Source organism: Mytilus edulis, chromosome 6, assembly GCF_963676685.1.
Source record: "Mytilus edulis chromosome 6, xbMytEdul2.2, whole genome shotgun sequence".
NCBI classification, from domain to species: domain Eukaryota; kingdom Metazoa; phylum Mollusca; class Bivalvia; order Mytilida; family Mytilidae; genus Mytilus; species Mytilus edulis.
This window is the reverse complement of record NC_092349.1, coordinates 11,116,016-11,140,509: the sequence shown is the minus strand read 5'-3', so window position 1 is coordinate 11,140,509 and position 24,494 is coordinate 11,116,016. Positions and strand designations below refer to the sequence as shown.

Genomic DNA, 24,494 nt, shown 5'->3' with positions numbered 1-24,494 from the left:
TTCATTTGATAAGAAGTTTAATAATAACGTAAATCCCTGCACATATTCCTGAGATGAATAACAACTTAGTTCCGATGTTTCATGCAATATGCATGATAGGAGTACCTGAAAAGTAGCAAAAAAATACATTAACATAAATCATGACATGTTAATTCAATTAATTATAGATCAGTTAAAGTACCAAACTGAATATCAATATTTACTAAAACATATCAAAGAGTCATTTTGTTTTTCTTCATATTTTTACAGCTTTTTCTGTACCAGACTAAGTCTTCTGATTACTTAACCATTTGAAACAAAGCTTGATACAGGAATGTGGTATGAGTGCCAATTAGACAACTCTCCATCCAATTAACTATTTATAAAAGTAAACCATTATAGGTCAATGTATTATTACGGCCTTCAACACGGAGCCTGGCTCACACCGAACAACAAGCTATAAAGGACCCAGAAATTACTAGTGTTAAACCATTCAAACTGGAAAACTAACGGTCTAATCTATTTAAAAAAAACGAGAAACGAGAAAAACGTATAATGCTATAAATTATATAAACAAACGACAACAACACTGTACATCAGATTGATCATTCCTGACTTAGGACATGTGCAAAAATTTGATTTAGCCCCTAGAAGAGAAACAATTTAAGGTTTACATATAAACTATTAATTCAATTTGTTATTTTCAAAATTTTCTGCCAACACATTGAATGCTATTTACCGACAGTTGGTATATCAATCTCCACCCTTTGCACGTGCTGTTGGAGCTACCACTGCCGCCGCTCCTGTAACTAAAAAAGTCCAAGAAAGGTAAATTCTTCAATGCATTAGTTAAAAAACTTTTATATGGCTTACATTTTGAAGATAGACATCGAATTACGTTAATTGATTAAGAGGTGCTTCGGTGAGAACTATACTGTATCTACGATGAAAAAAAAAAAACAAAAAAAAAACAGAAATTTTTAGTTAGTTCCCGTTGATAGCTATAGGAAGATGTGGCGTGAGTGCCAATGAGACAACTCTCCATCCAAATAACAATTTATAAAAGTAAACCAGTATAGGTCAATGTACTGCCTTCAACACGGAGCTTTGACTCACACCGAACAACAAGCTATAAAGGACAGTCTTTTAAAAATCAAATATTTTCTGGTAATGTATATCTTCTTAGCGGGATGTTCACATCATATCAATGTGTACTTAAATCTAAACATAATTGTTGTTTTAAGAAATTATTTGGTCGTAGTTTGATGATACGAGATGTCGCATTAATTCCCAAAAACAATAACAATTAATAAAAATGGGTGCAAATACTTGTCAAAGAAGTTGGCGCTCGTCTCATCCGATATAATTTTATATTCATTGCAACTCTTTTTCTTATAAATAGAAGGCCACTGTGTGTGTGTAATAAGTATAGCTGTTTTAGTAATCGGCATTGAAATCTTTCAAACATATGTTATTTTTCGATATTTTAATCCGGAAAGAGAGTTGTGTACGGTGTTTAGCTGACCACATAAATCCTTCTGTACGGTGCATAGTTAAATTGTTGTACACCGTACACAAAAACGTTATTTTCATACTCATTTATTACCCCAAAAGTTATAAGGAATGGGTAATCACAGGTAGGTTTATGATTTGTAACTATTACTTTTGCCCTTTATTAGCTTTCTTTCAAATAAAACATGTAAATGTCTCGACAACTGTATCAAAATTGAAAGTTAGTGTTGACATTCACAACTATTTGCACATAAACAAGTTAATTAACACTGGACACTTTTAATTTGCAAAACACTCATTTGCAAATCCGCCGCCGCCTCAAACAAGAGCTACAATATTATGTATATAACCAAAATGTGCAGAATTACATGGGATTCAATAATTTCATTGGTTTTCTACAGTTACTTTCATATTTATTTTGCAATTTGAATTATAAAAACATGGGATTTTCAATATCCCATGGGACAGGGCAAAATCCCATGGGATTTACCATTATCCCATGGGATTTTGGTTAAATCCCATGGGATTTTTTTTTGTCCCATGGGATTATTGTAGTCCCATGGGATATTTGTTGTCCCATGGGACAAAAAAAATCCCATGGGATTTTTATTATCCCATGGGATTTTTAATATCCCATGGGACAAATTAAAATCCTATGGGATTCTAATTGTAAATATATAGATATAAATAAACAGTAATGTGTATGTTACAATGTTTTCTATTTGGTAGTAAATTATTATAAGATGAATCTTTTTAATTGAATATCTTTTTTTCTTGGGAAATGTTAATTTAGCATATTGTTCTTTAACTGTTCAAAACTAAACTTTTAAACAACAAAGCAGATAATGTAAGTATCAATATATGTTTATTCATGAATTATAGAATACTTTCTTGAAACACAATTATTTGCCATTTGAAATCAATAAAAACTCTATTGTTAGGCTTAACATACTAGTAGCTATTTAAGTAAATCTATTTTTTTCACAATATCCCTCAACACAAAACATTAATAGTTTCTTATCATCCAGCATTGTTTGATGGTATAGTCCACTTTTTGGACATTCAGCACAGAACTTTGACATTATTGTGGTTTCAATATTTTTTTGAATTTAAAAGAACTTCAAATCATTGACTGAGTGATGAAAATAATAACTGATCCAACTTTTGTCTTTGAATTTATTCTGGTCTTGTTTCTATGTTTTCTCCATTTATTCTAGGTGGTGAATTTCAATCCTTCTGAAAAAGAACCAATAAAATCTAAAGTAATGGATTATACAAAATTGTTTTCATACATGTAGCAATAATATGATTTTCAATAAAAATAGCTATGCAATATGGATTTTACTGATTGTTAAAGGTTGTCCAGTGTCATCAGTTGCTAACGGCCTACATCCTTTGGTCTCTGATGGAGGGTTGTCAAATTAGCAATATACCACATCTTCCTATTCTAATACCATATAACAATCAATTAATTTATTCTTCTTTATAACATTTGGGTATTTTCCCAAGTTATATACATTATATATATATATACTGTAAATTCGGAATTAATGCGAGTTTTTTTTTATTGCGAAAAATGCAACGGAGTTGTAAACGCAATAATTTAAACTCGCATTATGAAATATTTTATATGGATTAAACAGGATTTTTCTCAAAATTGTAAAATTTAAAATCGCATTTAAGTCTAAAATGACAGAATCGCAATAATAAATGCACGCAATAATTTATGAATTTACAGTATAAAGATCAATGTTAAAACTTTAGACAACTATAATAACATTCCATTATTCACAAGAATTTGCAATATATTATACAAAATGCAGACAACAGAAACAATATTTCTTTAAGTTTTTGAAGTTCAGACAGATTTCAATTTGTGTTTTATTTCAATGAAAAAATACCTTGAACATATTGGAAATTATAACATTGATACAAAAAAAATATGTATGTTTTATCCTTATTTTTTGTGTTGTTGGCTTGCTGTCTCATTTTAATATACATTTAAACATACATCAATAATCTTCTTCTTTATTAAAAGTAAAAATGGGATATTTTTGATTTTGATATCCCAAAACATTATAGTTCTATCAAACACCAATGTGTTTGATATTAATTTTAAGACATGTATAAATGTTCCAGACCATATCAGTATTCGGATGTTACTTTTACGGTCCAGAACTTACAGTCCCACCATATGTGTACAGTCAGACCATTTAAGTATATTTGTACTGTCTGGTACCAGCTCGACCAAACCTGTGTTTTTATTTTAACTGCAATTAAACTTTTTGTATTAATCTATTAAAGATTTCAGTTATGTTGATCTGTACTGTACATTTGTTTGTAATAAACTTGACCAACTTCTTAAAATTGGGCAAGCGTACAGTCCAAATACTTGTTTGTTCTGGAACATAAACATGATTAACAAGCATTTGGCAGGATGTCATGCTAAAATCCCATTAATATTAGTACTAAATTTTGAGTATATACATGTAAATCCACAAGTTACTTACTGAAATTCATGGTGAACACTCACCAAAAACTTACAATTTAGAGGAAAGACTGGAAAGATGAATGCGCTAACACTATCAAAACAGAGCATAAAACTTACCGAAAAACAAGATGTTTTACATTTATCCAGGAGCAGGATAATTGAAAAGTTGTTTTTTTCTTTCTCTGCTGTCCATCATATAACCTTTGATTTTATTCATGCAAAATATGAAAATCTGCAAAGGTAAGACCTAGAACCTCAACTTATCCACATTTTGAATTTTGAACTGCATACTTGTCCCTTTCATCTTGCTGACAACCTAAACATAAAAAAATGATAAAAACATAATTCTAGATTGACTTTGTGTTTTTATTTTTGTTGGTACATGTACAAACAATTTTCCCAACTTTAAAACGAAAACATCATCACCAAAGAGGAGGTCATACTAACCTCCGAAATATTTAAACAAACCGAAATTATTACTTGATTAAGATCTTGTCGTAAATTAATGGCATAGATACTCTTATTTTTGAAAACTTGATGTCTATTGCATACTTATATTCCTTTGTACGAGAGTATGCATATTAAGATGGACTCCATGGACTTTAATGTTAGCATGATTAATTTTACAGTCACTGACAGTTTTTCAGCTCTATGTGTACATTTTGAGAGAATCTTGCAATACAGTATATTCTGATATTCAGAACTTATTGTGAGGTTTTTATTAATACAACTGAAAGCTGTATCTCGTTTTCATTTCTGATACATATTTATGAGCTGAAGACCAGTGCCGAATTTTTCTCACTGCATTGAAGACCCATAGGTGACCTTCGGCCGTTGTCTGCTCTTTGATTGGGTTGTTGTCTCTTTGTCAAATTCCCAGTTTCCACTTCCCATTTTATATCATGTATGCTGATTTTTCTTAAATTACAATATTCAATCATGCAATTTTGTCCATTATTGAAAATACGATAAGCAAAAATAAATGCACAAAAAATTTAACATTGTTATATATGTAAAAGACTTTTTTTTAAATTCAAAACAGTTGCCTACACTGTTAATTTCCTTGTTTGATTTCATATTTTTAAAGCCTTTATAGCTAGCTAGATGGTATGCCGGGGCGGATCCAGCCATTTTAAAAAGGGGGGTTCCCAACCCAAGACAAAGGGGATGATCCTATATTCATTTGATTTGTTTTATTGTCTCATACAAGAATATATATGGTTTGACGGTGGAGATCAGGGATCCTGAAATTTTTTCACCTAACCACTGGATGACAGGGGATCTCAACCATTTAAAAGTTTCTCAAACATGTGGGGGTGGGGGTGAACCCCATGGACTCTCCCTATATTTCCTTTTATTTGTTTTATTGTTCTATACAAGAATATATAAATATGGTTTAGGGGTGGGGATCTTGACCGTTTACAAGTTTTCAAACTAGAGGGGGTGGGACTTCACTTTTATTTTATTTCATTATTAATTTTATTGTCCCCGACAAGAATATATATGGTTTAGGGGTGGGGATCTGGATCGTTCACAAGATAATAGCACATTCTCAAATTGAACAGAGTGGTGAAACCCCCAAAGACCTCCTTTTAATTTCATTTGATTTGTTTTATCGTCCCATTCAAGAATATATATGGTTTAGGGATGGGGATCTGGACCGTTTACAAGATAATAGCATATTCTCAAATTGAAAGGGGTGGGGATTACCTCCCATGGACTAACCCTCCCTTCTTTCTTCCCCCCCCCCCCCCCGAAATACCTTTTAATAAGCCCCAATGCACAGATAGTTCACAGTATTTTCCCTTGATTTACACTAAAGAATATACACTATACAGGTGTAATTTTTTTTTTAAAAGATAATACAACTGAAGACCACCCTGACCACAGTGGTGGATCCAGAATTTTTCATAAGTGGGGCCCACCGACTGCCTAAGAGGGGCCTGCTCCTGCCATGACTCAGTGATTCCATATATAATCAACCAATTCTTTTCCCAAACAGGGGGCCCTGAACTCCTGATCCCCCCTTTTTTTTCCTCATTTCAATCACCCTGATATAAATTTAGTTATATCACTTACAATAGGAATGGTTTGAATTCCCCAATAATTCTTATATACCATTAATATCAACATATTTCATTTTTGATAAATGAAAGGCAAAAGTTTTCTATGGGTAGAAATGGATAGTGGGAAGCTTTCAGATTCACACCATGCCGGTGGCTGTGTTCAAAGTGCTGGGTTTTTATTACCCTCGTTGTTTGCGGACTAACTATTTAGGCCAGTGGTGGATAATAGTGTGCGTGCATTAATCTTCTATACCTTCTTAATCAATATATTCAAATACTGACGGCAAGTGTGTGTTGTAATGATGTATCAATGTCTTTTTGAAAATCACCGTGCTTATTTACATGTGGGATCGAGAATGCAGGGGAAGGAAACTTGTCAATTATGTTTATTTCTAAGCCAAAATAAAATGAGCCGCCGTAAAATTAACCTTGGGTAATAACAGTGCATGTAAGGCTCGTCTCGGAGGGGTGTCTTTTTTTCTGTCTTCTTTTTTTAGTTATATTTTTAATAACTTACACTTTTTTCCATTATTCTCTTTCTTTCACTATTCTTTATTCCTTTTTTTCTTTGTCCTTTGTTCTCTATTCTGTTAATTCACATCCATACACCTTAATATGTGTATGTGGACTTACTGTAGTTTATTTTTTAGTTCTGGCAGAGATGTTAGATACAATATATATGTCTCTGGTTCTGGTATTATACGATAAGTCAATTTCTTTTTCATGCAGTGTCATGAAATATAATGGTTTTATGCATATCAGCCAAGATTGTGCGCAACATTTTAATAAACAATTCAACACTATATACACGTTTAATGTGAATTTTATTAAAATCGATGAAGAACATGAATTTGGCAGCTAGTGCCCCTTAAACAGGTAAAGTTCGATTAACAAATTCTGATCTACTGGCATTCAACACCAAATTACTTACTTGCTGTATATTGATAAATGTGATTGTATATTGTCAATACCTCAACATCGAGAATACGTCATGTGAGGTGTTGGTCGCTACGTTTGATACGGGGTCAAAGGTTGCGGCTTCGAGACAGAGAAAAACATCCAGGTAAAAAGTGTAGAATTTTGTTTTTGAAAATTTGAGTTGTAAATTTTCCTAAAAAGTACTTAATTCCGTTCATCTAGTTGTAAATTTTCCTAAAAAAAAGTACTTATTTCCGTTCATCTATTATGGGTATAAACAAAACTGAACAAGAAAAGTATTAGTAAACAGACAGAAAGTCCGACGTTGAATTAATTATTTTATAATTAATTGTTTAAATATATGAGAGAATGTTTTAGGCGAATTTTTATATGAGAGAATGTTTTAGGCGAATTTTCTTTAATTACAGATAAATGTATTTTAGGTTCAGGAAATGATTTATTCTTCGGGTACGTCTAAACAACCGCTCAGGACCTCCTGAGTGCACTCAGGACATACAAAGTGCACTCAGGACCCATTACCGTAATCATATATGCACACATGATGGATGTTTATATTCGTTATACGCTTCTTATTTTAGAGTTAAATTTTGGTAGAAGTTGAAATCGCAGGGGCGGATCCAGCCATTTAAAAAAAGGGGGGGTTCAACTACATGTCCCCATTCAAATGCATTGATCGGTTCCAACCCCCCCCCCCCCCCGGGAACCCCCTCCCTCCTCTGGATCCGCGCCTGAATCGAACTTAGATAGATATGTTAATTCTTATAAAATAATGAGGGCACGTGTCACTGATTACACAACTACTGAGCCATGAATTATCCAATCAACAAAATTGATTGGATTATCTTTATTGTTTTTTAGGAATTGTATTGTTTAGTTCAGTTTTACCTTTAACATGAATTTGCATATAGAAAAAATTAAATATATATCTCATTCGATGTGCTTTTTCAGTTTATTTTTCATGATGACGGGTAAATTAATTTGTTGTGTTTTGCAGTTCACGAATAAAGAAAATTATTTTATAGTTTTTTTTCTGTAACAAGTTCGATTTTTGTTTTTCAGTGTGATTCTTTTCTTTCTCTCTATCTAAATCAAGTTTTTAAACAAACACAATGTTGACTGAATATCAAATTTTATTACATTTGTATATCTTTATTCTCAACAAACCATTATACAAGAGAAGACAATTATGTACAATATTCAGTTTAACCTTAACGGAAATCTGTGCACGAAGACTTAGTCGTGGTTTGAACGGATTTCGTGTCAATAAACTGTCTTCGAAATAGTCTTTCTTTGTTAATGTTTGTGTCATTTTGGTCTTTTGTGGATAGTTGTCTCATTAGCAATCATACCACATCTTCTTTTTTATAATTTCTCGCTACTACAATCTAACTTACATATTTTTTTAGAAATAATTATACCCAAAATATCATAATTTTTAAAAAAACGGAGACGAAAACGGAGACAAGTTCATTTTCAGAATTTATTTTCGCATTGAAATTCGTTTCAGGCTTGTGAAACTGGACAAAACGACTTTAATTAGAGAAAAAAACTTAATAAAAACGGATTTCTTAAAATATTCGTATAACTCAAAAATAAAATTCCTGGACAAGTTCGATAAAAATGAGAAATAACATCTAACTACATGTATATGAGTTTGATTGTTTGAAAAGTACGGCTTTTACCGTAAAGTATGAACATTTATTTCCCTTTTCAAACTCGTGCAAAGAATTCATTACTGGTCCAGGACATGATAATAAAATTAAGAATAAAACGTAAAAATTTATGGAACGAAATCTTAATAAAAGACGAAAATCTTAAAACATCGTGATATTCATTCTAGACGTCACAATATTACTTCCCGCATGGTCACACTGTACTAACAACACAATGTATAAAACAACAATAAAGATAATCCAATTAATTTTGTTGATTGGATAATTCATGGCTCAGTAGTTGTGTAATCAGTGACACGTGCCCTTATTATTTTCTAAGAATTACAAATGTAACATATCTATCTAAGTTCGATTTCAAATTCTACCAAATTTAACTCTAAAATAAGAAGCGTATAAAGAATATATGCATCCATCCTGTGTGCGATGACTATAAAGGGTCCTGAGTGCACTTCGTATGTCATGAGTGCAATCAGGAGGTCCTTCAAGCGGTGTTTAGACGTACCGTTATTCTTCTGGAAGCTTCAATTTTTTTTTTATCAATAACTTTTACACAAGGAGACATTTTTGTTTTTTGACAGCATGAACCCCAGTTAATGAGCAAACACAAATTAAGAACGAAAATCGTTTACAATTAAATTTTAAAGAAGGAAAAAAGGGGGGGGGGGTAATAAACAAATTTTATTTACGCTCACATATTTCTAAACAGATTTGCATATGTAAGCTCTCTATAGATAATGTTAAATTATTTCAGGAGTTTTGAAAAAAAGAATATATACAGTTTAATTTCGACTAAAATAGTGATTCTTTTTATAGATTTGGTACCTCAGTTTCGACTCAACATTTCATTTTGAATTGTTAGATGGCAAACTCTTTAGGCGAATATTGTATCTGTTCTTTATTTAATTATGGTGATATTGGCGATAATATTCATTATAACAAGGCCTTGTACAAATCCTTGATTATAGAATGTTTGGCAATTGAAAAAGACGAAAGTAGACAAACCCTAATTATGCAGGGTTTCACAAGTTGATCTCCAAGCGGCCCACATTTAACATATAATAAGATCTATATTTCTCAACGTTTTCAAAATGAAATAACTAGAATTGAAAATTTCCCAACTGTGAAAATTTGTTATTTCTAAACGTCTTTAATTATTATTTCGGAAAAAAAAAATATTTAGCATATTCATATATTTTCATAATTTTTTCCGAGGAAACCTTTTTTTTTGCAAAGTTTACTTCTATGTGTTTTTAACCATCACCAGCGACTTATTCTCTGCCATCACCAATTAGTCCTAATTATTAAAGATCAATTGACCAAATTCAAATGATGATTGGTATATCGTATTGAATATGATCATCGGTCATCCGTGACGTATCCCAAATAACGACGCATGCCGATAGATAGATCATAGTTTATTAATTAGCGTCTCGCAATTTAAATTTCATCAAGGGGACTTAATTAAACCAGTTACTATACAAATCTTGAAAAAACGATGTACATGTACTTTTTAATATTTTTTAAAACAAATTACGAAAACGTTTAGTGTAAAAATCACCGAATATAAATGTTTCTTTCTTGCAGGTTTTGGCATTTGTAAATAACATTAACGTTTTGGAATTCTAATGCAAAAGACAGTCGATTCAAACTGAAATAACTTCTTTAAAGATGGTTTGATTTTTTCAGAGACACACATATATATATATGTCTCAATACATGTATTATATGTCTCTGATTTTATCAAAACAAAAATAACAAAATTATAAAATATGTTAGTTATCGAATGTATACCCTGAACTCTTACTATTATATATATATGTCCTAAGTTACTTAATGTCCTGTGTGCAACCAGGAGATCCTGAACGGTTTTTAAACGTACCATTATTTTATATGCATATATTCAAAGCTGTTCTTAATTATATGCATACTATAGGTATCAGTGGCGGATCCAGGGGGAGGGTTTCGGGGGTTGGAACCTCCCCTTTTTTGAACGATCAATGCATTTGAATGGGGACATATGGTTGGAACCACCCCCTCCCCCTTTTGTCCTGGGTTGAGACCCCCCTCCTTTTCAAATGGCTGGCTCCGCCGCAGAGGTATATTTAGATATATATGTGTGTACCAGCCCCCCTCCTAATTCTTTGGAAACAGATGGTAGATTATATAGGGAATCACGGAAGCATGACTGGACGTGAACACTCTAAGGCAGTCAATGAGTCCCCACTTATGAAAATTTCTGGATCAACCATTGCTTAGTTCTAGTTATCTTAGGTCCTAGTGTGAAATAATGCCAATAGGTCGTTTAAAACACATCTTTATTCATACATGTATATATACGTTTTCTCACGGATTTGTTCATGCAATATTGGAATTATGTTTACTCAATGCGCAATCACTGAAGTTTATATTTGCTACTTTTCTTCTTAATTTCATATAATTTTTTTTTTTGATTTTTTTTCTTCGAAAAATTAGTGGTGTTGAAATAGGGAATGGACACAGATACCTTATCACATTTAACCAAAGAAATGTTGTATAATGTCATCAATCTGTATTACACGTAGACAGGATGTTCTCTAGAAAACTATACGTTATACACACCCGAGAATACACGCACTGTCGAAATGGAAAATTACTGTATGTTATAGTTACCTGTAATCAGCTTTGCAACACCATGTCATGACAGTTCAAAAAGATTTTCTTCAAATCAAAATGGAATATTCATTTTTTCTGTAAAATTTAAAACTTTAAAAAGTAGACTTTGACAAAATTATGAAATAGAAAGAATTGAACAATTTAAAATCGTATTTTAACAAAGATTTCGATATAATTTTACAACGATCCTTAAAAAATAACCAAACAAACGTTGAATCAAACGATATGAACCTACGCAGTTTTATATTAAAATACTGACACACACCAGTTTGCCATCTCAGTATGCAAGGCAAGGGTGCTTGGTGAGGTGCTGGAACTTGATGTACATGTATCATTAAGTTAATACAGTTCTGTTAGGATTGACTGCCTTTTTACAGAGACTTCAGTTCTATTCTTAATGTTATCAGTTAGTTCCTGGCTTAGAATGATTCTCTGCTCAGCAAATGGTGCGTAATTAGCATTTGAATCAAATTTCTTGTAGAAGTAAAAAACACAAATTAATGTATTTGACAACTTTATTCAGGAGCACAGTCTATATTATCCGGCGTAAATAACTTCGAGATTTATGTGGAAGTTTACTCTGCTGCTCGATCTATGCTAATCGATGTTCCAGTATATTTCATATTTATATTTATTCGTGAGGCCTCGTAATCGTTTATATTCACTAAAAGCACAGTCGCCTAAATATTTTATATGGCGAAAAAATTGCGAAAATTGGGGGAAATAATATATTTTTAGTAGCATTATTATTTTAAAATCTTAAGAGGTTGCTTGCAAATTTAACTCTAAAATGAGAAGTGTATGACGATCTATAACGAATATATACATCCATCATGTGTGCAGATACGACGGCGACTATATAGGGTCTGCCATGAGTGCACTTTGTATGTCCTGCATGTGTGCACCCAGGAGGTCCTCCTGAGCGGTGTTTAGACGTACCGGGAAAATCTTATCTGATTCAGGATCAATTCATCGGTTACACTCCCCTGTCACCAGTGATTCTTTTTTGCTGACATTCTGAAAAAGTATTGTGTAGTCCCTGTGTAAGTGTTGACTCTCAACTTGCACATGTGATTTTTTAACACTCCCCGGACTTCTGCAAAAAACAATTATTCAGTTCACTGATTTAGATGGAAGGTAAACGAACAGAAAGTCACAGGACATTCCGACAAAAAGTCACAGGACAAAAAGTCAAACACATGTCAAACTCAGGCATAAAGTAACAAAGTTGATAGGACAAAAAGTCACAAACAATTTGTTGACAATTGATTGAATATAAATGAAAAAAGATTTTGAAATATCTTCTTTTTATTACATATATTCATTTTTAATTTTAGGAAATTGTTCATAATATAAAAAAGAAGATGTGGTATGATTGCCAATGAGACAACTGTCCACAAGAGACCAAAATGACACAGACATTAACAACCATAGGTCACCAAACAGCCTTCAACAATGAGCAAAGCCCGAGGTAAAGCCCATACCGCATAGTCAGCTGTAAAAGGCAATCATACTATATCTTTTTTTTTTATATTTACATGTTAAAAAATGCGTGCAAATGTAATCAAAAGCTGCACACAAACGTAATGATTTTTGTGTGCAAATGTAATGGTAATGTGCGCAAACCTAATGCACTGATTTATTTGTTTTTAATAAATTTTAATTTAAAAGTTGCTACATCATGTTCATGTATAAAACTTCAAGAAAAATACAAAAAGAGTGTTTTCTTGTTCAAAGAAAAATAATCCCAAAACTAAATTGTGACTTTTTGTCCTGTGACAGTGTGTGACTTTTTGACTGTGACTTTCTGTCCTGCATTCAGATTGAATAGGGGAGTTTGGTTGACCCCGCCTCCCTCTATCTGAGACTACTATCTCAGTGATGAGCTTTGTGTTTCATGTACAAATGTATTGTGCTTTAATTTATGTACAAAAAAATTGAAAAACAGATATGTTACACATAAACAAACGACAATCACTGAATTATCGGATCCTGACTTGGAACAGGCACAACCATAACAAATTGGCAGGGTATAAGGAACTTTGAAAATATTTAGTTTTTGTGGTTTGGTCTATTTTCCGGATACTGTAAGCAATAAGGCCCCTTTATTTAGTGAATGAAATAATTGTAAGATGCACTTAGCTGTCTGTGATATTTTATATGAACTTCACCTCATTTTCATGCATGGTTCATTGGTCAATGAAACACTGCATTGTTTTGTCAGTTTATCATATGTTTAAAGTTACAGGTAGATTATAGTTGGTAGATATGAAACAATTGTAAGGTGTGCATGTCTGAATGGCAGATTCATATATAAACCATGACCGCATTTTATTGTTCTTTGGTCAATGATAAGTTTTCTTGGTTTTGTCATTTTATGAGGCCACATTTAAAAGAATGTCTGTTTCCCCTCCCCCGGGTCTACCCTTTGTAAACAGACCAGGAAGGCAGGTTTTTTTTAGCTCACCTGACCTGAAAGGTCAAGTGAGCTTTTCTCATCACTTGGCGTTCGTCGTCTGTCGTCCTGCGTCCGTCGTCCGTAAACTTTTACAAAAATCTTCTCCTCTGAAACTACTTGGCCAAATTCTACCAAAATTGGCCACAATCATCCTTGGGGTATCTAGTTTAAAAAATGTGTGGATTGACCTGTCAAACCAACCAAGATGGCCGCCATGGCTAAAAATAGAACATAGGAGTAAAATGCAGTTTTTGGCTTATAACTCAAAAACCAAAGCATTTAGAGCAAATCTGACATGGGGTAAAATTGTTGATCAGGTCAAGATCTATCTGCCCTGAAATTTTCAGACGAATCGGACAACCTGTTGATGGGTTGCTGACTGTGAAATGGTTATTTTAAGGAAATTTTGCAGTTTTTGGTTATTATCTTGAATACTATTATAGATAGAGATAAACTGTAAAAGCAATAATGTTCAGCAAAGTAAGACCTACAAATAAGTCAACATGACCAAAATTGTCAGTCGACCCCTTAAGGAGTTATTGCCCTTTATAGTCAATTTTTAACAACTTTTCATCATTTTTTGTAACTTTTTTAAAAATCTTCTTCTCTGAAACTACTTGGCCAAATTTAACCAAACTTGGCCACAATTATCATTGTGGTTTGTAGTTTAAAAAATGTGTCCGCTGACCCAGCCTACCAAACAAAATGGCCGACATGGCTAAAATTAGAACATAGTGGTAAAATGCAGGTTTTGCTTTATATCTTTGAAACTAAGACATTTAGGGCAAATCTTTCAAGATTTAAATGTCCATCAGAATAAGATATATCCCCTCACAAATTTTCAGTTGAATTGGACAACCTGTTGTTGGGTTGCTGCCCTAAAATTGGTGATTTTAAGGTAATTTTGCAGTTTTTGGTTATTATCTTGAATACTATTATAGATAGAGATAAACTGTAGACAGCAATAATGTTCAGCAAAGTAAGATCTACAAATAAGTCAGCATGATCAAAATTGTTAGAGAACCCCTTAAGGAGTTATTGCCCTTTATAGTCAACATTGAACAACTTTTCGTCATTTTTGTAACTTGTATAAAAATCATTTCTAAAACTACTTGGCCAAATTTAACCAAACTTGGCCACAATCATAATACTAGGGTATCTATTTAAAAAAAAAGTGACTAATGACCCCGCCTACCAACGAAGATGGCCGACATCAGTAAACACATTAACAGGTGAGCGACACAGGCTCTTGAGAGCCTCTAGTTTTTTTTAACTGGATGTGATTGTCATAGCATGGTCACATGAATGGTTTGACTTGTCCAGTCCAGGCCACTTATCAGTTGTTTGTGCTCAATTTGAGTGTATTTATTTAGATTATCAATCCTTCTGCTTTCAAGCACTTTCCAAAAATGGAAACAAATTATTTTCAGGAAAAAAATAATTTCGATTTTTTTGTGGAAATTTTTTTTTGACCCGGGCGCTTATTTTTGACCCGTGTGGGGGGAGGGGAAACAAACATATTTTTGATTTTGGCCTTAGATTTTTAAGCATAGGTCTACTTGTTGTATGGAATGACTACAAGGTATCAAATAAAAAAAGATGTCTGCCTGCCAAGGTTAATTTTACTGTGACCTCATATTCATAGAATAATGATAATATTCATGATATTGAACAGCAAGAATGATGAGTTAGTTGATGTTATATACAAATAAGACAAAATTTTCCGTTGCCTACTAATTATGTAATACATGTAGTAGTTATTTTTGTCATTAAATGATGTTTACCCTTTTATGTGTAGGGCAAGAACATGAAAGATAAAGGGGAAACTATAAACAGAAGAAATTATCAACAAAATAAGATTTACAGAGGTCAACAAAGCCTAAATGGTAAGTCCACTGTTATAAAAATTTTTGTCCTTGAATAATAATTAAATATTTATTAAAATAAGATGTGGTATGATTAAAGAGAAAACTATCCATCAGAGTTCAATTTAGTGGATGTAAGCATTGTAATTACTTATTAGAGGCCATTGATGACCTGTAAGTAATGAGAAAACCCATACCCTATACATGTTATAGTAATCTATAAAAGTCAACACTAACCAAATTTGAAACAGAGCATCAATTCAAACGTCAAATATACCAGACTAATTTATAAAAACAAAAAATTATGAAAAATAAAAATGACGGGTATGAACCAACATCAACCACTGAACTATGTACAAGCTCCTGATATTAGACAGGTATAATATGGCTGGGTTGATATAAAAATAAGAAACACTTAGCAGTCTGATTTCCAATGAGACATTTCTCCAATAGAGATCAAATGACATTTAAGGAGGCTCTAGGGTATAACAATTTCAGAAAAATGTTTTAATATTTTTTTTTCATAACTCAATTTATTTATATCTTTATCATATGGTACACCAAATCATTCAAAACAATCAATTCGGTTTGGCCCCAGATGACTTTTAAAATGCATATATCATTGAAAAAGCTCCAAATTATCTCCCTTTGGTGCAAAAATGCCATTTTTTGGCATTAAAAATGTAATATCTTATTTAACTCAACGGTGGCCTATATTTTTTATTATAATTTTAAATAAGCTGTACTTTAACTAAACTATTATAAAATTTAAGCGATTTCTGTAATTTAGTACTTGAATATTTAAATGAAAGTTTATCATATTAATCATAAACATGATAAAATAGCCATTTTATTGATCTCTTCACTGATAATTTTTGAGTTTGTGTATTTGTAGGTCAGAAATCTGGATTTTCATGGTCATCATTCACAGATCAATACTGAACGGAAAACTTAAAGCTGATATTTTTCTCCATAGTGCGACTTTTTTATTAATTTGAAATGGAACATGTTTTTTCCTACATTTATTTGAAAGAGGAAATTTCAACATGATGACTATAAACAAAAAGGAGTCATATCATCACGATCATTGATGCACAAGAACTTGATCATATAAATACAACAATGTAATTATCAATTGAAAGATGGAACGAATGAACAAGATATTAGAATGTTGTTGTCCAAATAAACTTGCTTTGTCTTCTCATTTGAATCTCTCGATTCAATAAAGATGTACAGAGGAAGATCTTTGAAGAACAGATTGAAAAAATGTTTTGTCTAAGAATTGCAGGAATATTCTAGTGAATGAAATTATTTATTGTCTTCACTCTTATATAGTGGACTGAATAATTGTACATAGCAAGTTGTGAATAAAGAAAGCAAAAACTTTAACAAAAAGTGTTTATATTATAAATTTGCAAATATAAGCATACTATTATGAACACCACAAAGTTATATATTATAATTCAAATCGTTTGCCTATACAAGTATTGCAATGAACCTATAACAAAGAAAATCTTACCTCATGAAAAGAGTGAACTTTTCAGTCAGAATATGAAATATTTTTTCAGTTCTATTTTTCATAATAGAATAAACAAGACAAAGATTTCAAAACAATATTTTTTCATTTATTTAGAAATTTCATCATTTTGTTTCAGTGAAAGGACTTTATTCTTTGACTGTAAAATATTATTATTATACATTCCAAAATAAGAATAATCTTTATTGTCATATAAACAAATAAAAAACATGTTTGTGACAAAATTTAAAAAAAATTATATATATGTATATATAAAAAATATAAAAAAAAAACTCGTATACATTGAAAACATTTTACTACCAAACAGCATTCATTGTAACATACACATAACTTTATATTTATATATATATATATATATATATAATTTTAATCCCATAGGATTTTATTTTGTCCCATGGGATATTGAAAATCCCATGGGATAATCATAGTCCCATGGGATTTTTTTTGTCCCATGGGACAAAAAATATCCCATGGGACTACAATAATCCCATGGGACCAAAAAAAATCCCATGGGATTTAACCAAAATCCCATGGGATAATGGTAAATCCCATGGGATTTTGCCCTGTCCCATGGGATATTGAAAATCCCATGTTTTTATAATTCAAATTGCAAAATAAATATGAAAGTAACAGTATAAAACCAATGAAATTATTGAATCCCATGTAATTTCGCACATTTTGGTTATATACATGATATTGTAGCTCTTGTTTGAGGCGGCGGCGGATTTGCAAATGAGTGTTTTGCAAATTAAAAGTGTCCAGTGTTAATTGTTCTTATTAGAATATCAAAGTTGTTTTACAGATAGGAAAAAATCGATGCGAAAATTACTTGGGAGCAGGAATTTTTAATGTTCAGAAATGTACATTTAATATTGATGAAGCAAAACCAAGATTTTCGTCACGTTATAAGGTCAATATCGATCATGCCCGCTTGGTTAATACCTATTTCCGCTGTACTGATGATACACGGTGCTTGTTTCAACCTGATTCAATTTTTATATCTGGTGTAGAGAGACGGAAGATACCAATTGATTTTTAAATTTTACTTTTTGGGGATAGGCATGGAATTACGTTAATTGCTTAAGAGATGCTTTGGCTAGAACTATATATATATAAATTTGCGAAAGCAAATTTACAGATCTAACATTGTTGGGTTGATGTTTAGACGAGTTGTATATACATTATGTACACAATCATGTATCACCATCATTGATGGCGATCCGATGGATACATCTGTTGTAGGGTTGTCACTGACTCAGACGTACTTATGAATATAATTATTTTCTGTGACTGTATCTTACATTAATTTGTAGGATCCTTTACTATAGATTATTTAGCTGATCTGTAACAATAACATCTTCATGCCTTATATATCATGTACTGTAGTACGCCGCTAGATTAAAACTGACGTGGAAAGGTAACACATGCCCACCGAAAGCTCTTTTTTTGAGAGGCCAGGTGGTCGTGTGGTCTAGTGGGACGGCTGCAGTGCAGGCGATTTGGTGTCACGATATCACAGTAGCATGGGTTCGAATCCCGGCGAGGGAAGAACCAAAAATTTGCGAAAGCAAATTTACAGATCTAACATTGTTGGGTTGATGTTATATATATTGTATCTACAGTAAAAAGTTAAAAAAATAATTAAAACAGAAAGTTTCCAGAGTTAATTCCCGTTGATCCATGTTTTTAAAATCAAATATTTTCTTGTAATGTATAATAATTTATTCCATATTAATAAAACTTTAGTTGGTTTTTCTATATGAATGGGATTTTGAATAAATAAGCATATTCACCTGCGGAAAAGGGATATTCACCGCGCATAACGTCGCGTGCTTTTACCTGCACTATTTTGGTAAAAAAACGATTGATGTACAATTGGTTTTGGTTAATAATTGCCATTACATACATTTCTCTCGGAATATGGAATAAAACAATTACTGTCTTTTGTTTCGGTAAATATGTGGTTTAATTGACTTTTGAAAAACTGATATTCACTTCGGCCGTTGGCCTCAGTGAATATCAGTTTTTCAAAAGTCAATAAAACTACACATTTACCTCATCAAAAGACAGTAATTGTATTATATTCATCGCATGGGGGCTGTATTTATCCTGTATACTTTCTTATGCCGGTTTACTTCAACCTGATTCAAAGACAATAATAGTGCATTGACTTGACATATCAACGATATAAGGATGAGGCTTAGAAACGGGGAAATACGAGGCTATGCCGAAGTCAATGCACTATTATTGTCTTTATACTGCAATCTAAAAAAACATCTTCAATTGTTGTTTTATGCGTTAAGGTTATTTATTTGATTTAAATATTGGGGAAAATCCCCTTTAAAAAGGCCTCATACCATGCTCGCGGAGAAATATACAACACAATGAAATGTACATTCATTTTACCTGTTGAAACCCACACTAGATAGTGAACGAAATCGTTTTGAGTATGGACTAAAATATCAACCATAAGCATAAAACATAATGATTTATAGGTTGCAAACAAAAAATATTTAATGAATGGCTATTATTTATTTTGAATTTATTGAACCATAAAACTAATTTTTGACTCTTCATAATGAATAATCCGCGTGTCGCCATAAAAATTGACAACATTGAAAATAAAACTAATAATTTTAACCAATCAGAAGACAGTAAATACACCAAATTTATTTATTAACAAATTAAATATTTTTTTCCAATAATTGCAAAAGAAACAAGGTTGAGTCGTTCAACACATCGTTGCATGTATGCATTGGAAACAAGAACAGGATGAAGAGGTCGAATGAATAATTAAAATTTATTTCGGCAACTTCTATTTAGATATTCATGAGGACAAGTGATATCAGGTCAGTGACTGTATATGACATACATGTAGAAATATACGGTCAACGCATTTTGATTGCTCAAATAGAACGAGTGCAGTATAAAAGTTTAATATCTTATAATTACATTAGATGCATGTTTCATTATAATACGTTATTCTGATTGGCTAACTAGCAATCTCGTGATATTCCTTGATCAATTGCATGACACAATGCAACTTTTCATTCATGATGACACGAGGTCCCACAATAAAGTGCACAGGTAAATGAAATAAAAACTTGATAAAAGGCGTGTTTTCATGATCCTATAGGTAAAATGTAATTATAAGTATTGAATGCTTTTTTTTTGTAACTTTATAGGGTTGTAAAAGCGTTGACCGTGCGCACATTTTTAGTATGAAGCGCTTCCGCGCTTCATACAAAATGTACTTCGGTCAACGCTTTTACACCCCAATAAATTTACAAAAAAGAGCATTCAATTCTTAAATGAACAGAGGGAATGTATGTGATTTTTAAATTTACAAGTCGAACATAAACTAACAACGCCATGGAAAAATACAAATACATGTACGTGTAACATCGTAAACACATAAAATATTTTTGTCACAGAAAAACATGCACTGCAACAAAATAGTTCATTTATTCTATTTGCGGTTATATTTATCATTCATATATAGCGAAGAAATTAAGTTGTACAAACGACAATTTTCATAAATATGCTATTTGTGCGTTCGTTTGTATTTATTTTTATATACGTTATGTAAAATATAATGAAGGGCGTAAAGGGTTTAATCACTATATTGTGCATTTATCCTTTGGTCTTTTGTGATAGTTTTTCATATCATTCTACTCGCTTGTGATGGAAATTATCGCTAGAAACTAAGGAGGCACGTGGCGTTGCTAACGAACTTGACATGAAATTGACAACTTCGTCATAGGTAAAATATCGATAAACAAATTATCTTTGGTTATCTCAAATCGATTGCATTTCTTGCTTTCGCCGTCCCGGCTCAGGCGAGAAAATCAATCTCGTTGAGATGATCAATGATAATATATAAGTATCTGCACGAAAGAAAACGATATAGAATTGCCTTTTCACGATGAACGAACAATTAAAATGTCTTGAACGTTGATCTATTTGCCATTTACGAAACACGGTGTATAACGAATCTTTTTTACGGCTGCACGTGAAATAGAAATGGCAAAACACGTTGCACAAAAATAACCCTCTATAATGTGTCAGCACTGGTGCATGCTAAAAATAAACATAATTAGTACAATGTGTGTGTTAAAGATGCCTACCATGAGTAGTCGTACTCCCATCATCCCATTTATGGACAGTAGAACGTTGTGACGTCACTCCTACATTGTTCTGATAGAACGGTACAAATACCCACTGTACGTCAGTTACAGCTGGCCACTGTCCATTGTATGCCATTCCCATGTTAGGCGCTGACCACTGCCCTGCTTGTGCATGTCCCATCTGAACAGCAGGCCAGCTTCCTTTTCAAGAATAAAGTGGGAAGAAAATGATAACTATAGATTCTATCACTGCAACAAGTGTATTACGATATTTCTCCACTCGAGACGGTTAAATTTCAATATTTAAAGCGCGAGGCTTGCTCAACTTTTTATATACCGTATTTGACTGTTGAGAGATAATGTTTTGCTTTTTTTTAAAGTTTATTTCGTGAATTTGACCAGTTTCACATGCCAGTGTTAACGTCTTTTGTGTCGAAAGATTAAAGTATATAGAGTAGCAATCGAGTGATAAAATTATAAAATCCTTAATTCACAAATGACACTATAGTAACGATTTACATGTATGTGATAGTCTCAACCATACTATACTCCCTTTTTACTAAACAAAGTAACACTTGCGATCTAGCTATATACCGTTCATTCTATGTTTTTTATTTGTATTCGATCTTATACATGTATGTGTCCATACTTTGCTTACTCTCGGGGTTTTTTCTGTTCTAATAGTATCACTTATAACTTCATCTGGTCTTTGCATGATGAAAAGTCGTCAGATTGAAAATCATACCACATCTTCTTATTTTTACATAATTAAAATATTTTCCTATGTTTACATGTAAAATTGTACAATTCTCAACCGTCCAACGCTTGATTGCCTTGTTGTAGCGGGGATCATTATCTTAACCAGACTAAGTGAAAAAATAAACCTAACACTCGAGTCCGAATAATGTTCTCGAGTATGGTGGAGTATCTGCGTGTGAAGACTTTTGCCCAGATCAAATATCAAAGTTCGACTCAGCGTGTTGGTTTAATATAAAGCAGTACATATGCATATCATTAACATGTTATGTCGCTACTATAAATTAAAATGTAATATTTGTTACTGGACGTTTTAAAATCCGTAATCAGTCAACAAATCTTATTATTCCTGAAGAAAATCAAATTCGTTTAATAGTACATGGATAATTTAAAATTTTCGTTTGATGTATCCATGACATGTTTTATAACACTGATTACACTTTTATACTTTCTTGAGACCTTGAGAGCCTCGGGTTAAAGCGTGAAATCAGTTCGTCTACAGTGATCACTATCCTTTCAACACAGTGATCGTCTCTGTATCGTGTAATATAAGGTATGTTGAACCCACATTTCCTTTTATGGCGTAAAATAAAATCAATTAAAAAGAACCACAACATCAGCTCTAAATTAATTATAAAATATTTTCTTGCTTTGAGTTGCGCTGAAGCTTCCATCATCCCACTTGGTTTTAACACTACCTACAGTAATGAACGATACTTAAAATTTCCGTAACTGACAGTTCTGAATTATGTTTGGATTTTTGTACTTTCAATTATTGGTTCTAAAAAAAAAGATTGAAATATGGTGTATTATTGTGGTAGAGTGTTTTACATTAAAACAAAATCTTTCAGAATAAAAATCACTCTTCTACATTATGAAGGTACTTTACGGTGTTCGAACGTGTGTGAAAAAATGATTATGAAAAGGAATCATTTTGCGCCTGAAATACTGGAAAAAAATATATCAGATTTATTGATATCATTACCTCTTTTAAGGGGGAGTAGAATTTATACAAGAGGGAGTTATATTTACCGTGTTGGATAACTCTACTTCATCGATGCATAAGAAATAAGTTCCAAAGAAGACGTCATGTGATCGAAAGATGTCTTTAATTTTTACGAGATAAAAACAGGCACATGTCTCAGAAAAAAATTCCTATAAAGATATATGAGGATGTGGTATTAGTGCCAGTGAGAAAACATTCTATCCAAGTCACAATTTATAAAGGTATAATAGGTCAAGATACGGTCTTCAACACGGAGTCTTGGCTTACACCGAACAACAAGATATAAAGGCCCCAAAAATAACAAAAGTAAAACCATTCAAATGAAAAAAACAACTGTCCAATCTATATAAAAAAGGTAAATAGGATATTTTTTTTCTGTAACAAGTGTCTGTGGAGATACACCGTTTTCTTGGGAAATACACATACCGTTTTTTTTTTTAGATCATTGTTATACATTTAATATGGATGACCATGGAAGTATTATATTTACCTCCATGGGATGACTTAGTATTACTTAAAGTATTTTTTGTTCATAAGAAAACACCTTAAGGCAGAAAACTGACAGCAATATATAATAAGAATTCAAAAAAAATTTGGTTCATCAAAAAAACAAAAAGAAATATCAGAAAATAAAATATCAAGACAGTACAGATGAGTAACGTTAAATAACCAACAATCAATCAATCAATCAAAAAGATAGTAAACAAGTATATTAATATAATTAATAGATACACTATCTACCAAAATGCCGAGTCTCTTATTTTCTAAAATCAAAATTGAAGAAAGAAATACGGAAAAATGAAAAAAAATATAACTACACTGAAGAAACGTACTTACTCACTGATTGTGCATACGTATACACAGATAAAGAAATGAAAAACAGGACCTGGTAGAAACTCATCCTGCTGGTGTGACACTGAAATTTGTTAAAAAAAAAGTGCTAGCTGTTAGATTCTTATTAATTTAGAAATATTCCGAGGTACACATGCATGCATATGCATGTCAAGAAAATGTATGATGATCATGTTATTATCAAATCATACACTATAATGAACTTTTGTCTCTCAGCATTTTAAACTATATATAAGAATCCTCTTGTTATATTATCATTTGAGCAAATGGAGTACTACATACTAGATAAAATTGTAAGCGGGAGGTAATTTTGACATTAAACAATTTGTGGGACAGTTGTTATAAAATATTTTGACAACTGCATTCTAAAAATAAGCCTTCTAGCTGTTATGACTTGTGTTCAATTCCTTAAATTCTGTTGTAAATAAAATATGATTAAACTACGAAAAAAAAAGGGTACACCTGCTAGTTGACAGAAATAAGAAGTAAAACAGAAGAATATCAAATCTACCTACCTGCGCACAAACTCTTTTGGGAATGCAGCATGGTTTTCGGATGTCATTCTATATATATCTTGCTCC

General features: G+C 32.1%; 1 protein-coding gene and 2 long non-coding RNA genes across 4 annotated transcripts; 1 reads left to right on the top strand and 2 right to left on the bottom strand.

Annotated features, from left to right (window-relative positions):
• On the bottom strand, positions 1 to 24,494 carry LOC139527103 (uncharacterized). 2 transcript variants are annotated; one of them, XM_071322379.1, is made up of 6 exons: positions 24,429 to 24,494; positions 23,899 to 23,977; positions 22,706 to 22,753; positions 21,300 to 21,500; positions 719 to 788; positions 1 to 105 (listed from the first exon to the last, which is right to left on the bottom strand). In XM_071322379.1, the coding sequence occupies exons 2-5, from the start codon at positions 23,960 to 23,962 to the stop codon at positions 733 to 735; spliced, it is 369 nt and encodes a 122-aa protein (XP_071178480.1). In that variant the 5' UTR covers positions 23,963 to 23,977; positions 24,429 to 24,494; the 3' UTR covers positions 1 to 105; positions 719 to 732. The 2 variants fall into 2 exon arrangements, with proteins under 2 accessions (XP_071178480.1, XP_071178479.1); XM_071322378.1 differs by lacking the exon at positions 24,429 to 24,494 and having other exon boundaries at positions 23,899 to 24,079.
• LOC139527096 (uncharacterized) lies at positions 2,114 to 6,928 on the bottom strand. The gene is made up of 3 exons (XR_011665261.1): positions 6,302 to 6,928; positions 4,100 to 4,298; positions 2,114 to 2,727 (listed from the first exon to the last, which is right to left on the bottom strand). It is a non-coding gene; the product is annotated as an uncharacterized lncRNA (long non-coding RNA).
• LOC139527095 (uncharacterized) lies at positions 11,821 to 17,002 on the top strand. The gene is made up of 3 exons (XR_011665260.1): positions 11,821 to 12,449; positions 15,569 to 15,656; positions 16,531 to 17,002. It is a non-coding gene; the product is annotated as an uncharacterized lncRNA (long non-coding RNA).